The sequence below is a fragment of the Tasmannia lanceolata genome, unplaced genomic scaffold (genome assembly GCF_043159265.1).
Source record: "Tasmannia lanceolata isolate RefF3 unplaced genomic scaffold, GAP_Taslan_0.1 ptg000018l, whole genome shotgun sequence".
NCBI classification, from domain to species: domain Eukaryota; kingdom Viridiplantae; phylum Streptophyta; class Magnoliopsida; order Canellales; family Winteraceae; genus Tasmannia; species Tasmannia lanceolata.
In genome coordinates this window covers 58,073,636-58,090,432 of record NW_027518695.1, presented here as the reverse complement: position 1 = coordinate 58,090,432, position 16,797 = coordinate 58,073,636, and the positions used below count along the sequence as shown (strand labels likewise).

Genomic DNA, 16,797 nt, shown 5'->3' with positions numbered 1-16,797 from the left:
TTGGGTTCAATCCATGCCTATATACCTCGAAGAAAGAAAAAGACTAAAAGATCAAACAATGTTCTAGCTTTTGTTCAAAGATATCAATGCTGCCCACTAGTAAGGAAAGAAAAACAATTCATATAGATGGAGCTTCAAAAAAAAATTGGGTAGTGCATCCAAAGGCATTCAAAATAGAATTGCTAATGGAAATTTCATTGTTGGCCCTTTGGATTTTTTTTGTTGCTATTAAGAATACTGTAATGCAACAGTCTAGACTTTTTCCTATGCTAAAAAACAAGAACAACATGCTCTTTCATTTCATAAATTCAATCACAGGCTAATCTATGAGTCACATTTAAGTATAAAACCAATATGACAGTACAAAAAGAATAACAACATACATATTTATATTGCAATCATGAATTGCATACAAACCAATCATAGCTAAGTTTGTAGGGGGGAAACATAGCCATACATTATTATCTCCTGGACAGAGGGCTGCAGATACACAAAATCTCACATTTTGTACTTTTTCCAACGAGAGAAGGGTGCCGACTAAATTCGCAAACCTGAAATGGAAAGAGTTGCTAACCTGAAATGGAAAGATTAACATGTAAGTTGAATTTATATTACTTTAATTTTAGCTGAAATTGATACATCCTTGATTTGCTGCATAGCTATATTACATAAACATAGAATATCCAGAGAAATAACTCCATGGAATCTAAAGGTGGAGAAAAAACTACAGTACGACAAGTTCTTTACATAGTCATGTTCAACTGACGCAAAATCTAAACAAGTGACAAATTCAAACAGTAATGAGTATTGAATGGAAAGCTAACTGAATATTTCAGAAAGTACCCAATAGAGAAATAACATTAAAATGAATTTAATCACCACCAATCTCTATTCAAAATAAGTTTTACACTAGAACACTTGCAAAGGCAGTTAGGCAGCTGATAAGAAAATTATTTGGCCTCACTATTATTTAGTGAAGATTAAAACAATATATGGCCTTCTGTACTTTTTCTTGACGTCCCCAACAAAGGCTGAGCAAATCTATCCAACCAGATCTTAGACTATGAGTAGTATATGAGCAAGATGACATATTCTCTTGGAATGTTGAGAATTATAATAAGATGACAGAATATTTTGAATATGGTGCACGTACTGTTTAGTCGCCATGCCCATTTCTGAGAGATTCAATCTCTCAAGGATAGATACAAATTTTGCAAGCTTGTTAATTTTTTTTCAGTCCCTGACGAGGAAAGAACTAAATCTTAATGCTCTGTTCGGTTGCTGGAAGTTCGGTGGGGGATTAGGAGAAGAAGAAATCAAAGGGAAGAAGACAAGAAGATTAGATTGGGAGAAGAATAGTGGAAGATTGACCGATGGTGTTCGGTTACGTGGCAATCCGCGAGAAGTTTAGCGGAAGATGTAGGGTGCCATTACCAAAATGAAGGGTGGAAAAGAGAGAAAGGTAGAAAAGAGAATAAGACAAGAACTTCTTGAGATCTTGTCCTCAAATTCCACCAAAATTGTGAAAATTGGGGAGAAGATTATGGGGGGAGCATCTCCGCCACGTAGGCTCCACCTAGGATAAAAAGCAAGAATGATGTCTAGAAGTTGTCTAGTGGTCAAAGGTCTAAATGACAACCGAACACGCTTTGGGGAGATCTTTGGAAGATATCAAGCATTTGAAACTCCTACAATGCCCCCAAAACGAGCAACCGAACAGGGCATAAGGGATGCTTTTTCTATGGAAGACAAACACCTAGAAAATCTTCAGTTTTCTTAGTATTGGTAGACATTTCTGAGACATCATCTTTAATAAGTTTGATCAGAGCATCAGACCATTGTCATAACTTGCAACATTCTTTGAACCTTCTCGTATACCTCTCCTTCAATAACTCCAAAAGGATGAGGAGCAGCAAATCCTTCCATAATATAACTTTGCATCCAAAGAAGGAATACGTGTCACCAAGCCATCAGATTGTATCTTGAGGAACTCAACGAAGGCTGAAAGATAGAAAAATTGAACAGAAATCCTTCAAAATGAAATTGAGCAGCTAAAAGTATATGCCTTGAAGATTCAGTATTTCCAACTATGGATCCTACAATTCCTTATAAAGCTCCCTGACAACCCCTTCATCCATCTTGACCCTGGCTAATAGCCTAGATTGAGCCCGGGGACTGATCTTCCTGTTGGCTTTGCTACAACAGTACTCATAGTGTAAGGTCGGCGGGTGGCATAGCTAAATTCCTCATTGAGATGACTGGACAAACTCTCAACCTGATTGTTCCAGCGCAACGATTAATATCATCTTTGGAACTCATTTCATTGAAGTAGTTAGGGCTCTAATTGAGTGAGCTGTGGATCATAAATGATGAGCGTAGCTTAATTTAGCTAATCTCACAACTCAAGAATTTGGATAGAGTTAAGAGAAATGCCTAACTTATAAGAGGTAGAGAGCAAGTATTGTCATTTCAAATCATAAATCAAGCAATTTTCAGGGTACAACAAAATAGTCATTTCTCTTATATTATTACCAAAGAAGCCACTTCAAATCGTAAATCAAGCAATTTTCATGGTACAACAACCCAATAGGGTCCTCTTCAAGTCCAAACTTATGCTCTAACAGAACACACCAGTTGAGAGGTGCCTAAAGCAGCAATGCTTAAGCTATTGGGTACTGAAAGTACTATCATTAGGAGAAAGACATTTAATAAGTTATGCAAACCTTTATTTTGCAACTCTCTGGATTGTTGATTACATGTTTGGCATCTAGATTTCTTTAGTTTAGTTTTTCTACTTGTCAGTAGGAGGTATGGGCCAGTATGTAGAGGTTTTAACTTTTTGAACTTCCAATTATGTCTACTGATGCAACCTAATAAAATAAGTAATCAATGACAGCATTTTAATATATTTCTCTGCTCTCATATACAAGAATACAAGATTGTCAATACATTTCAGTGTTACATTATAGGCTACATAATCAAATTGTTTCACTACTTATGTTGTTATTTAGTAAATTATTTTTGCATTTGCTAAAATTTGCAGTCTCTCACTATTATGCGTTTTTTTAGCATATTCATACAGATTCTCAGTTAGTACAATAATGTTTCCTTGATTGTAAAGCCAATATCGAAGAATTATTAGAAGTTACAAAGTGAATGCCAGCTCCATGCACTCATAGTGCCACACACCCATATGGCTGAGTATTGGAACAATTGGGATTCATATTGTCTGATAGGGTTGTGAAGAGTGGTCCCAACACTTTCGCCAGTTGCTCCGAACCATGTCTTTGTTTGAGGCTTGGATAACATGGAGTTATCGGCCCCCCAAGTTTCCAAAATTAAAAATCAAAAAATAATTTATTGAGTATTTGAATTTATTGTCCTATTTTACGCCAAGTAAAATAAGTTTTATCCAATATTTTAGAATGTCGTGCACCATTTTATTCAGTAGGGTGACTAGCCATGCCAACTCAACTTAAGGTCATGACTAAAACCTGGTAATCTTTCTGAATACAACCACATGCCTAGGCTACATTATTATTTTTAAAGATAAAAATATATCATTTGAAAATAAGACCATGTGGTATAGCAAAATGGAACGAGATGTCCCAACAAAGAAGGTACCAAGCAGGTGACTAAAAAGTACTAACAACTCTATAACCCAACCACTATGCCTAAGAAAAAACTAAATCTCAAAGAACCTGCCATCAGGAAAATAGTGCCTGAAACAAAACAGCAACACAAAATGGATGAAACATTCGTTGCTTGGATAGATGTAGCAGGACGTGGACAGGAACAACAACCCCTCTGACGTGTACCACGAACTACTGCAACGGGAGGGTGTTCTCAATGCTTTGCGAAGAGCGCTCCACGCTCTCTCCTTTGGTTCCTATTTGCAGTATCTTTAGCAGATGTCGAAATGTAGTTGAAGAATGTTGGACTAAATTTTTATAGATAGAATTCTAACAGCCATTTTGCTAATCTCCAAGGTCCATAGGACATTCTTCTACTACATCAATTGGCATGGATCACCTTTGACTATAAGATTTCCGAATAGTTCTTCCTTGAAGATACAAAGAGCTGCCAAGAGTTCTACTTCATTAATCTATTGTAATCTTTGTTCCTCTGTTTTTCATATAATACAAGATTGTCGTCTCTCCCATGGATGTAGGCACCATTTTCAAACCGCATAAAACACTCGTGTTATCATTATATTAGTTTTTTGTTTCCTTTTGTACGTGAGATTGAATTAGGCCTGTCAGATTTCTACAACTCCTATTCATCTAGGGTGATTGCGCGTATCTGTAGGGAATAGCCCCACCCTAAAAATTGGGGTGGGGATATCCTATGTCTTAAAAAAAAAGATTTCTACAACTACAACTCCTATTCATTTAGGGGGGGCAAAGCTTCCAATCAAATGATGCAAACATTAAATTCATCTGTGGTAGGATCAACAGATGAAGAATCCAAAAGGGCTCGACTAGTAAGATTTCTAGGGCCGGACAAAACATGGTTTTGGTGTTGAAAAGCATACTACAGTTGCTCGGTTGCATCTGAACCATCAGTTTTTCAATGATTGTACAAAACTTAGGGATTGAACCAGTGGCTTTGCATTGCAATCCCTGCCCACTTATGCTTTAGTAGAAAGTTACACACAATACACACCAGCAAAGCAAAGAAAAATTGTTAACAAAGACAGAGCTCCAAGAAACAATTTTGGCTGTGCATCTAGAGGCATTTTACATAGAATTGGTAATGGAGATTTCATTATTGGCTATTTGAATTTGTGGTAGCTATTAAGAATATTGCAATTCAACTCTCTGAACTTGTTACTTCTTCCTTTTTTGTTCTATTCTAAAAAATGAACCACATATTGGGTCAAAAGACAGTTCATGAGGCTCCTTTAGGAAGTCCTGAAGCATCAGACCAATATAACAATACAAAAGGAAAGGAAAACATCAAAATGTATGCAGATTTATCTTTGTGGTTGGTACGAAGGAAATAATGAATTGCATAGTAACCAAGCATAACTTTTTTTGTACGGAGGTACCTATTGGTTATTAAATTCTATACTTACATGATGTTCAAGATCCGTTCCAGACTGCATATTTAGATAATATGCCATCTGTATTGTTCCATAAGAGAATGGTGCCCGCTGAATTCGCTTAACCTGAATGAAAAGATTAGCATGTAAGTTGACATATATATTACTTGAACTTCGCGTCAATTTGGTACGTCTTTGATTTATTGCTTAGATGGAATACAAAAACATAACAATTTTGAGATAAATAAAGTCATGGAATGTAAAGTTGTAGAAAAACTACAAGATGAAAATTCTTTTCGCTGCATGTTCAACTAAAGCAACATCTAAACAAGTAGATAATTCAAACGATAATGGGTATTCAGAAAAACGTAACTGGATAATAAAGAATTGGATGACCTTGTACTCGTAGAAATAATTTGTTGGAAGAGTCTACAGTGAGACAATAATAAAAATTTTGGTAAATTTTTTTAAAGAGGAGAGTATGATCTGTGTGGGATTTCCATTTTTGGAGAGAGATGGATTAGGGTTTTGAAAAGAAGATAGAATTGAGAACTATATAGAAGAGGAAAAAGGATCTATGGCTTCGAAGGGTGTAAGAAGGAAAACTGTGTATCTAATAGGAGGTTAAACTCAATCCCTTGTTAAGGGAACTTGATCCCTATTGTATGGAATGGTGTAATATCTTCTATAATCATGTAAGAGAGAGAGAGAGAGAGAGAGAGAGAGAGGAGAAATCCTTCATAGGGGAAAATAATCTGTTTTTCTTTGTTCTATTAAAGAGCTTGACAATGTATTTTGCATAAAAGAAATTACCAAAAAACTAAAATACCATAATAAACAGAAATCAACATGCACGGACAGACGTAGATAGATGACATGTTTGAAATGCTCGCTAGTACAGAATGTTCAACAACGTCAAACTAAGAAGTGGCTAGATCAAATCCGAATCAACTCGGGTAATGAATGGGAAGGCCACATTCAAGGCAAAAAAATAGTCTCATTGGATGGCTTCTGATGCAAGCTACTTTTGTTTTTTGGCAAGATGTTCACTTGTGTGGAGTTCCAAAATGGTGAGTTGAATGAAAACCCAATGGCAACTTTCTTTCCAAGCGAGGGAGAATGATGTCATCCAAAGAATATAAGTCACACGGTTCACAAGGAGGAGGCCATCTTTGCCATGATAAAAGTGGACGAAATTAAAAAGAATAAAAGAAAGAGTCGAAAAGGAATTTAACATAAAAAGGAGGCATATTGGTGAGTCTGCTATCAGTTGGTATGCTTATGGGTGGACTGGAAGTTTCAGGCTCCATGCTGTATGGGTTTTTACACTTGTGGGATGTCTCGTCCCCTCTGTTGTATTTACTCTTACAGCAATAAAAAAATCTGTTACCTTTTCAAAAAAATAAAACATAAAAAGAAGGAATTTGAATAGAGAAAAGAATGATGGTCAATCTACAGTGACCACATATTGCGGGTCCAAATGGTAGTTATGAGTTGCCAATCGTTGACCTATATGCATTGTAGACTGTTTCTAGGATGAATTCAGTTAGTATTTGAATTTTCCATGCATTGTAGGTTGCATAACTTTACCTTTCATAGTTTCCTATTCTTTGTAAGTTGTTCGAAATCTTCAATGATAGCCTATATCAGATAAGGGAGTTGGTTCATGGTTCATGTATGGAACTTTTGATTGATATGACATTTATACTTAAAAGATTGAAAGCTGGTAATTGTGAGGAATATAGAATTGCCGAGCAGCCTTTCTTCCCTTCAACTTCCGGGTAGTGTTAAATGTTATTTTATCGTTGGCATTGAAATTATCTTTATCTCCTCCACATCCTTCTTTGTGCTTTATACCCATGTTCTAGCTATTTGTATTTGGATAGCTTTGAATTTTCGTCAAACATGTAATAGGAGAAATAGTCATCATTTGTTTCTCGGAAGTAGGTAAATCGATAGTTTTTATAATTTAAAAGTTGCTTTTTCTGAGTTTTCTAGGCAAAGAATATTATTACTTACTTAAGTTTCAATAGTTATAGAGTACCAAGGAGACATTTTTTTGGGTTCATTTCGAAAGTACTATCAGTTTAGGACTAGAGAGTTATGGTGTAGACATTAGAAGAAGCTTTTTGTACAAGGACTCTCCACATAATTCATGCTAACCTTTCAATGGAACAGTTCATGATTATATTTTTCAATGGAAATTTTTATTCACAAACAATTCATGATTGCTAATTTTAATGGATCTTTTTAACTGCTTCTATGAAAAAACAGTTCATGATTTTGGAATTTTTTTATTTATTGGGAAATTTCTGTAGGAATTTTTAAAATTTTCTATCTCTCTACTTCATTGTTCGAATTAAAGTTTTTTGGGTGGGTAAGCTGGGGTTTGGGGGACCACTACCAGGGAATTAATGAAAGAAAAGTATTATAATCGTATATAATGCTCTCCTGATCGATCAAGTTGGAGGGGATGATGAGGAGATGGATGTTCACCCCCTTGGGCAGCACCTTTTTGACAATAGATGGCTGCAGCATTGGTTTCTCTTCATACATTAAAAAAATCTTCCAAATCATGTTGTGTTTACTTTTGATTTACATCAGTTATACATTAATCATGACTACTAGATATGCATGTTCCTAATCACTGTTTGAAGTTTCAGCAATCATGTTTCATATTGGGCTCTGGAGGCTTGGCATGAATCAACTGGGATTAATTTTTATACATTAAGACTGAGATCAATAGACAAATATGGAAAAAGGAACGATCAGTCCCTTCCAATGAAGCTTAATTTTTATATTTTGTCATGTAAGATGAACTCTATTTATGAATATGAATGGATCATGCAATAATCCTCCTTTGGAGAAGATAGTATAGGCATTTGGAGGTTTGAATAAAGGAATATTTCCTTCTTTATGAAAATTTTCTGGTCTCTGCTTCAAGGAAATTTAATCTAGACTGGATATGGAGGTACTATGATGGAAGAAAGACAATTTTCTCCAGATGTAGCATGATGAGTTGACATTATTGCATAGGGTGGTTGATAGTTTGGGATAAAGAAAAATCCAAAACAACCTTGCATGCAATTTTACAAAAGCAAATTGGTCATTGGACTGAAATCCATATATAGAAACCTAATATGGATGACAATGAAATGAACTCTTCCCAACCAAATTGGCTTGAGAACATGTTCAGTCTATAAAAACTATCTAATATAGGATTGAGTTTATATGAAAGGAAATAATAAGCTTATTCTAACATAATATATTTCATAAATAGACCCCCAAAAGGAAATTCTTTACAAAGAAGAAGTAAAAGGTCAACTTTTTGTTGTCTACTATATTGTATTAATTCTGAATCCAGAAACCACAGTTCCCCATTTATCTTTTCTTGTACAAGAAATCATGGATACAGTCTTTAGAATCACATTTAGCCCCAACTGAAACTTTTGACTAACCTCGGTTAATGGATAAAGGCATCCAAAAATGACAGAGAAGGGGAAACATATGGAAACAGGCAGAGATCATTCATTTTTTTTGGGTAGGTGAGCTAGGATATAACCTCCAACTTCTTTATCATTCTTTATTTGGTAGGCCTAAACTAAAAGAGTAGATGAGAATTTGAAAGAAATTGGAGAAAGTTTAGAGCAATAAAAAGTTGCAACTAAGAAAGGTCCAATGAAGCAATTTAAGTTAACATGTGTGTGTGTGTGTGTGTGTGTGTGTGTGTGTGTGTGTGTGTGTGTGTGTGTTTAACTCTTTCTTATTTAACAAAAAAGAAGTCAATATGCCAGTGTGTTTGCATATGTGTTTTTAATTTTTCTTATTTAGCAAAAAAATTCAATGTGTGTGCACACGTGTGAGAAAGAGGGAGAGATAGAGACAGAGGTACAGGCAAGTTGGAAAATTAATTCAATGTTGATGCTAAGTTCTAATAGAAGTTGCTGTAATAATGCAAAAGAGAAACCTTTAGACACCACTCCATCTTCTTATAAGCATATGGAATGTAACTGTTTGCAAATCAAATCACCAATAAAAAAGATACAAAGAATAATAACAAGGAAAGACCAATGAATAGAAAGTTCAATAAAAATCCATGGTGGCTTGTTTGACATTAATAAAGTTAACTATGCATAGATCTTAGTTACACATATTGATCACATTCTTAATGAAGACAGTTTTTTCCTCCTGGAGAAACTGAAACTAATTGTAAAAGGAGAACAGAGAAAAATAAAACATATACTGCACCAAGGGAAAAAGCCAATAAAGGAAAAAGAAAAGGAAAACACATAAGAACCAAAGCAGCCTGAACAGTGCTTAAATTCAGCGATGGGTACTCGGTAAATTCATCCCAGTTGGATTCTTTTTGTTACAAAAAGGTAACAATTTATTCTAGACTACTAGGTAAGTAAATTCGAAAATAAATGAAGAAAAATGTAAGAACCACTCTAATAGCATCATATCAACTAATGTCAGATTTGATTTTGGAGAATAAAAATTCAACCTAGACATACAACAAAGAAAAACATTTAACCTACTTTGAACCATGTAAGACAGAATTTTGTATGGGCATCTAGAATTTCTTTGAGTAGATGTTTTTTCCAGCATCATGTTGTTCCATTCTAATCTATAGAGCTAGAACAAAGAGTCCGGCAAATCTCTTACACAAGTATTCTACTAGCATCACATCAACTAATTTGGAATTTGATTTTAGATTAAAATATCTCAACCTAGACATACTAACAAAGAAAGCATTCTACTAGCATCACATCTTGCATGTACCTCTCAACCTAAAAATTAGTAGAGTTTTGATGCTCAGTTCAAACAGAAGTTGGCATAATAAATTCAAGAGGGAAACCTTTAGAGTGTAGACACAATTTCATCTTCTTATAAGTATATGGAATGTAATCAATTGCAAATGAAATCACGAATCAAATAACATTTAAAGCAAACCAACACTTAATAAAAAGGAAGAAGAGTTGAAGAGTTGAATGCCTAAAATTTCAGCCACAAGATCAATTAATAGAATGATACCAAGAAATAATGACAAGGAACAACCAATGAGTAGCAAGGAAAATAAAAATCCATGGTGGCTGGTTTGACTTTGTTAATTTTAATTATGCACAGATCTCACATTCATACATTGATCAAATTCTCAAGTAATGTATACATATACAAAGATATTTTTTTCTTTTTGCAAGGATTAGTTGAAACTTGTTGAAAAAGGAAAACAAAGAAAAGTACAACAAACACTCCACCCAAGGAACATAAATCAAAGGGTCCAAAACAGAGCATAAATTCAATGAAGCATAAAAGATAAATTCATCCCAGTTAGGGTTCCTTTTGTCTCAAACAAGTCATAATCTACTGTATATTAGGCAAAGACTAAGACAAAAAAAATTGAGATATAATGAAAAAATTAAAGAAATGATTGGATTGGGGAGAAGAAAGTGAGGTAATTTTCACTTGCCTTTTCTTTTAATTTTTCATGGATGAGTGTCCTTCTTTATGAACCTGAAATTCCAGTAAAATTAATTATTTCCTTTGTTTTGTAAGAAAGTGAAAGAGATAAAATGAGGACATGAAAAGAGATAGAGAGAAATTGAGGTTTACTATTCTTTAAAATAAATAATGGATTGAAATCTATTCATATGATTAATAAAATCCAAGAGCCCTAATTTGGGATTGAACCTCTAGCTCAATGGTTAAGGCTTTTTCAACAACTTGGAGGTCGGAGGTTCAATCCCATCTTACATACCAAAAAAAATAAAACAAAAGCCAAGAGGAGAGACAGTCGTGTACCTTCTCCAGAGTAGTCTTCAAACCCTCGAGCCAGTTATCTCTATTTTGGGGATGTGTGAGATATTGGGCCAATATTGGCCTCCGTCCTTTTGACACTGTTTCTCTACTTCCGGACAGCCATCAATATATAATTCCTGAAGCGTGGTGGGCAGCCCATCCTCCGGCAAGGAAACGAGTTGAGGACAATTCCAAATGGTCAATGTTTTGAGGGAGGTGAGGTTCTTCAACATCCCCTTGGGCAGGGATTTCAGATTATCACACGAACAGATCTCGAGGGTTTTAAGTGTGGGGGGCAGTAGCATGCTTGGAGAGAATTCGATTTGTGAACATCCACAAATAACTAAGGTTTGGAGGGATGTAAGGTTTTTAGAAAAGATCTCAACATTATCAACTGAAAGATATGGAAGCATGTCTGGAAACTGCTGCATTAGAGGGCACTTTCTAATTCTCATTGTACGGAGGCCATGATGTTTGGCAATGACTCTAGTTGTGGACAGTTATAAATATATAATTCTTCGAGGGAGGTGAGGTTATTACGCATCCCCTTGGATAGGGACTTGAGATTAGGACAGTCGTAGATCCAGAGATATTTAAGCGCCGTGGGTAACTCCTCGCCTGCCAATGACTCCAGTTGCGGACAATTTCTAATTGCCAAGATTTTGAGGGATATAAGGTTGTTGAAAATCCCCTTGGACATGGATTTAAGATTAGAACATGAGAATATCTGAAGGGATTGAAGAGTGACGGGCAGTTTCTCCGCTGGCAAGAATGGGCATTGAGTAACCAAGTCCAGATGTTGGAGGGAACTCAGTTTTCCTAGCCCCCATGTAGGCATACACTTGAGGCTATCACAACCGTGGGATATCTCGAGAGATCTAAGCGTGATGGGAAGGCCCTCCTCGTCGTCTCCCAATGACTCGAGTTTAGGACACCCCTCAATGTGTAAATATTGGAGAGAAGGAAGGTCATGCAACCCGACCTCCTTTGGCCAAGACACCAATTCATTACATCCAGCGACATGCAATTTCTCAAGTACGGTTAAAGGTTGAAGAAATCCATGGGGTAAGGATATCAAGCCTTTAATAGAGCGAATTTGTAACGACTTTATACTAGTGAGGCAAGGAACCAAGGCCAGTACCATCTCATTACAGTCTCCTAATTCCAAATTATTAATGGATGGGAGGTGGGGAAATCTCTGCAGCTTAGGACAATTTGATATATTTAGTGTACCAAGGCATGGCATGTCCCCTTCTCTTGCTCCACACCATTCCTCTAAATTCGGCATGTTTACCAGCTCTAACTTCTCCAATGATGGAAAACCCTTAATAACCTTATTGGACCCACCGATAAACTCACCTTCAATATGTTTCAATCCATCCATTCCATCAATCTTGAGCTTCTTTAGGAAAGGTAGCTGCTCAAGGGGTGGAAGTTGTTGGCAATTCAAACATTGAACGAGACTAACAGTGTTCAGATTCGTCAAATTACCGCTCATCATCCACCTTGGGAAACTAACAGCACCATATGATAAAATCTTTAGGGTTTTGAGGTTGGAGTGAGGTTCGAGGGCTTCAAGTACCTCCTCATCAACTGCAACACCTCGTGGATTATTATTTCCCCATTCCAACGTCAACTCATCAAGGTACTCTTTCTTCTTCAAATTGGCTTCCTTGCATTCGTTCCCATCTATCACATTCTCTAAATTTGAAATGTGAATAGTTCCCCTCAACTCTGTCAAGTTCTTTAACTCCCTTATTCCATATCCACTTTCTTTGCCCACAACAAATATTGTCAGTGTTTGAAGAGTTATTAATTTCCCAAGTTCCAGCGGCGTAGAAATCTTACAACCCTCCAAAGCGAGATGCCGTAAGTTAATTAGGTTGCTGGTGGACTTTGGTAGCTCAGCAAGTTGCTTGCAATAGCAAAGTTTCAGTGTTTGCAGATTATAGAGGCTAGCAATTGATTCAGGCAAGGTTGCAATATTTGTATGAGAGAGATCAAGGTACCTCAAATATTTTAATTCGCCAATAGAATCCGGCAAATCTCTTACACAGCTATGACTCAAATCTAACACCCGTAAGCATCTCAATTTTAGGAAGAAATCGTGAGCAACTTGCTTAGTGAGTCTTTCGTACCTTCGTAGTAGCAAAAATGTGCGCAACCTCTCAGATTCATGGAAGGACTCAAAAATTTGTGAGCGTTCATCGTATTCCCAAACTGATGCATGACGAGCCTTTGCAGTGACATTCCAAGAGTCAACACTATTTTTTATTCTGAAGTATTCATCACCAGAAACGGATTGTGCAAGGTCATGATTTAAGTCATGCATCTTGTAGTATGATCTGTAGAACCCTTCAAAATATTGAAAGAAGGACCTTGACATCAACTCATCAAAATACGCGAAACCTATGTCTTCCAATCGCTTCCTTCCTTCAGGTTGGATAAATCCTTCTGCAATCCAACATTGGATTAGAGTGTCCTTCTCAAATTCATAATCCTTTGGAAACAGGGAGCAATACACAAAGCATTGTTTCAGACATGCAGGCAAGTGATCGTAGCTAAATTTTAGTAATGGAATAATATCATTTCTCATCTTTGATATTTCCCACATTTCACTTTCAAGGATATTCTTCCACTTGTTCTCATTGGTATTTGAACGTAAGAGACCTCCAAGAGCTTCTATTGCCAAAGGCAACCCATTGCACTTTTTCACGATCTTCTTTCCAATTGCTACTAAGTTTGGAGGTACATCTGAGCTTCCCACTATGAATGCCCGTCGTGTAAACAAGGACCAGCTGTCATCCTCATCTAAACAACCCAAATTATAAGCGGGAATAGTGCCCATGATTCTTGAAACCTCTGAACTTCGAGTAGTTATTATAATTCTACTTCCGTTTGCCCCAGAACTTAATGGGGACTGTAGCCTATCCCAGTCACTATGATTCTCATTCCATACATCATCTAGGACGAGTAAAAATCTCTTGCCACTCAATTCTTCCTTGAGGCTAACTTGAAGTGGATCGATTTCGTTAAGATCACAAGGTTTCTTTGTCACTGATTCCATAATTGCTTTTGTTAGTCCACGAATATCAAAATCGTCAGAGACGCAGACCCATCCTTGAACTGGAAAATGATCTCCCACCCTTTTATCATTGTAAATAAACTGGGCGAGAGTTGTCTTTCCGAGGCCCCCAATGCCGACAATCGGAATAACAGAGATATCCTTGGATGACGATGATGACGATGATGCAAATTCATCCAACACCAATTTTACTATCTCCTCTTTATCGTTAACCCGGCCGCATATTTTTGATTCATCCACTATCGAGCTCATCTGTGGTTGCCTTTTTATTTCAGGCCGCCTCCCTGCATCTCCTTGTTTCAGATGAAAGTGATGCCTATCCTGTCCAATCTTATCCAATCTCTCCCGAATTTCTTTTATCTTATGTCCTATCTCATGTCGAAACTTAACTGGGTTGGAAGTAAAACAAGAGAAGCATAAGCTGCGCACCTGCTTCATGTTACTGGTTTGCATATTTCCTTCCAATTTTGATCGGAGCACTTCAGTTGTAAACTCGTCCACTACATCATCTGCATCGTAAGCAACACCCTTAAGCTTCCGAAGCCAATCTTTCACTGCATTACTGCTTACTTGCTGTTCTTCAGCATCTTGAAGCACAGCTTGAATTGCAGATAATGTGGTGGATAGGTTTTCGACCTCTTCATCAACACCCCATAGTAATGTAATCTCTTGTATGACCGAATCCATCAATTTGCCAACGATTGTATCAACAAGAGGAGACAGTAATAGATCGGCCATACCTTCTTCCCGTATTGGAGAGAAGAACCAGAGAAAGAAGCAACGAACTAACAAATCGTGATTCAAAAAGAAAAAGCAAGCTTAGAGCACTATGAACTCAAAACGCCTCTGTTTTTTTTAGCACAGAGAGCCTCCTGCAGTGAGGAAAAACAAGTAATCTAAGAAATCTAAGAAATAATGACCAGCAATCGGATATAGATTGATCTGAACCGTTGGGCCTTGCTTTGGATCTCCATGCCCCAAAATTATTGCAAATCGTCGATTCTTAATATCACGTGGACTGGTATGAAATGGATGGCTCTGATAAGTTAAAGATGGGACCCAAAATGCTCTAGTGATCTCATAGTATGCCCAATAGTTAATTGATCTTAACCGTTCACTTGATTGACCTTGCCTTGAATCTCCTTTATATATGCCCCAAAAATCATACAAATCTTTCCATCTTGACATCACATAGACTGTAAAAAATAGCGGGACGCATCAAATGAATGGCTCTGATTAGTTAATGATGGGACCCATATTGTCATTCATTTGATGGGGAGATTTTTACTATCAAATGGGGCCCATTTAAGCATTTAAGCACTAGTTAATGTTATTGTTCCGTGTGGCCGACAAGGAGAATCAAACAATAGCAACCCACTTTAAGAAAAGTAAAGTTTGATTGTGGCCGACAAGGAGAATCAAACAATAGCAACCCAGTTTAAGAAAAGTAAAGTTTGATTGGGCCACTTTAAGAATCAAAGATGAAATAATTCGTCTACCACACTCACGTGCTCAAGAATCAAAGTTTGATTGGGAATGATGCTCCCTCTCTCTCTCTTACTTTTTTCTCTATCTATATATTGGTAATGACACATCCTACCAGTACTCCACTTGGTTGACAAGCAAAAACTACCTACCAATATTCTATGAGGTAAGTTCCAGGTAAATCCAAGGCTCTCCTCCTCCTTATTGACTACTTACACCACTAATCTACTAGGTAATTGCCTGCAACCAAACAGAGCCCTTCTTGTAGACTTGAAAAGTGGTGTGTACTTACGGTCATGGCCGACAAGGAGCATCACACTATAGTAACCGACTTAATGAAAAGCAAGCTTGATTGTGCCCACATTACATAAAAGACAAAGAAGCGATAATTATTCTTCATGATTTACGTGTTCTAGCCACCGAGGCACCACACATAGAAAAAAGTATTGATCGATTGAGAACCTCCAAAACAAGATTAGAACTCTAAGGCTCAATTTTGTATTTTGAGAACCGATTGTGAGTCCAAAACTGATTATTGGACTCAAATTCATGTTTAATTTTTAGTCCATTAATCAGTTTTGGACCCACAATCAGTACTCAAAATCCAATACAAACAGGGCATAATCAATTTTGGGTGCTAATCCAATACAAACAGGACATAATCCAATACAAACAGGGGATTTTGAGAAGTGATTGAGCCCGAAAACTTATTATTGGACTCAGAACGGAGTTAAGATTTTAGTTCGATAAGCAATTTTGGACTCGGTCAATTCTCAAAATCCAAAAGACAAGGTGCCTAAACTATTGATTTCATAGGCCTTAATCTTATGGACAAGATGTGTAGTTTGCAAACCTAGAGTTAAGAGAAAGAAATTGCTAGATGGTGTGTCTCTTAGGCTCTTTTTTAATGTGCAACGTTCATATGATAGGATCCATTGATCTGACCTACTAAAAAGTTGTTGATTGGGATGTTCGTTCAGCACGAGGCTAGGACCGCGTATGCCAACTAGACATATCGTTCAGGTTCACATAGTGGCAACCGAGGGCACAAGAGTCATTTCGTACCTCTTCCAGAAGAAAATCATAGAACCTGTGCCCTAATAGGAAGCCTAGCTGGCTGCGAGGATAAGTAAGGAAACCGACTTCTTAGTCAAGTAGGCCAATCACAAGGACTCCATTAAAGCTAAGTTTTCCAAACTAACAGGGACTAGTCTACCAAAGGGGGACCAAACTCCAAAGTATGCATCACACTACCTGTAGACACCCCATTTTGTTTTGTTTTAATCAACAAATAAATTAGTGTGTTAAATCCATGTGAGAACCCCCTCTATCATTGATTTATATGTTTTAGGTCATTAATATCTTGATCTGACTTTACGGATCA

The 16,797-nt window shown here is 36.8% G+C and overlaps 1 protein-coding gene across 1 annotated transcript; it reads right to left on the bottom strand.

Annotated features, from left to right (window-relative positions):
• Positions 1–312: 312 nt before the first annotated feature.
• On the bottom strand, positions 313–14,683 carry LOC143850525 (putative disease resistance protein RGA3). Its single transcript, XM_077359768.1, has 5 exons — positions 11,384–14,683; positions 10,847–11,342; positions 10,515–10,558; positions 5,078–5,170; positions 313–574 (listed from the first exon to the last, which is right to left on the bottom strand). Exons 1-2 carry the CDS (start codon positions 14,664–14,666, stop codon positions 10,864–10,866), a joined length of 3,762 nt encoding a protein of 1,253 aa, XP_077215883.1. The 5' UTR covers positions 14,667–14,683; the 3' UTR covers positions 313–574; positions 5,078–5,170; positions 10,515–10,558; positions 10,847–10,863.
• Between the last annotated feature and the right edge of the window lie 2,114 nt (positions 14,684–16,797).

Coding starts and splice junctions, on each gene's coding strand:
- LOC143850525 (XM_077359768.1), bottom strand. CDS start 14,666: ATGGCCGATCTATTACTGTCTCCTCTTGTTGATACAATCGTTGGCAAA. Junction 11,343..11,383: donor GTCCCTATCCAAGGGGATGC/GTAATAACCTCA, acceptor TATATTTATAAC/TGTCCACAACTAGAGTCATT.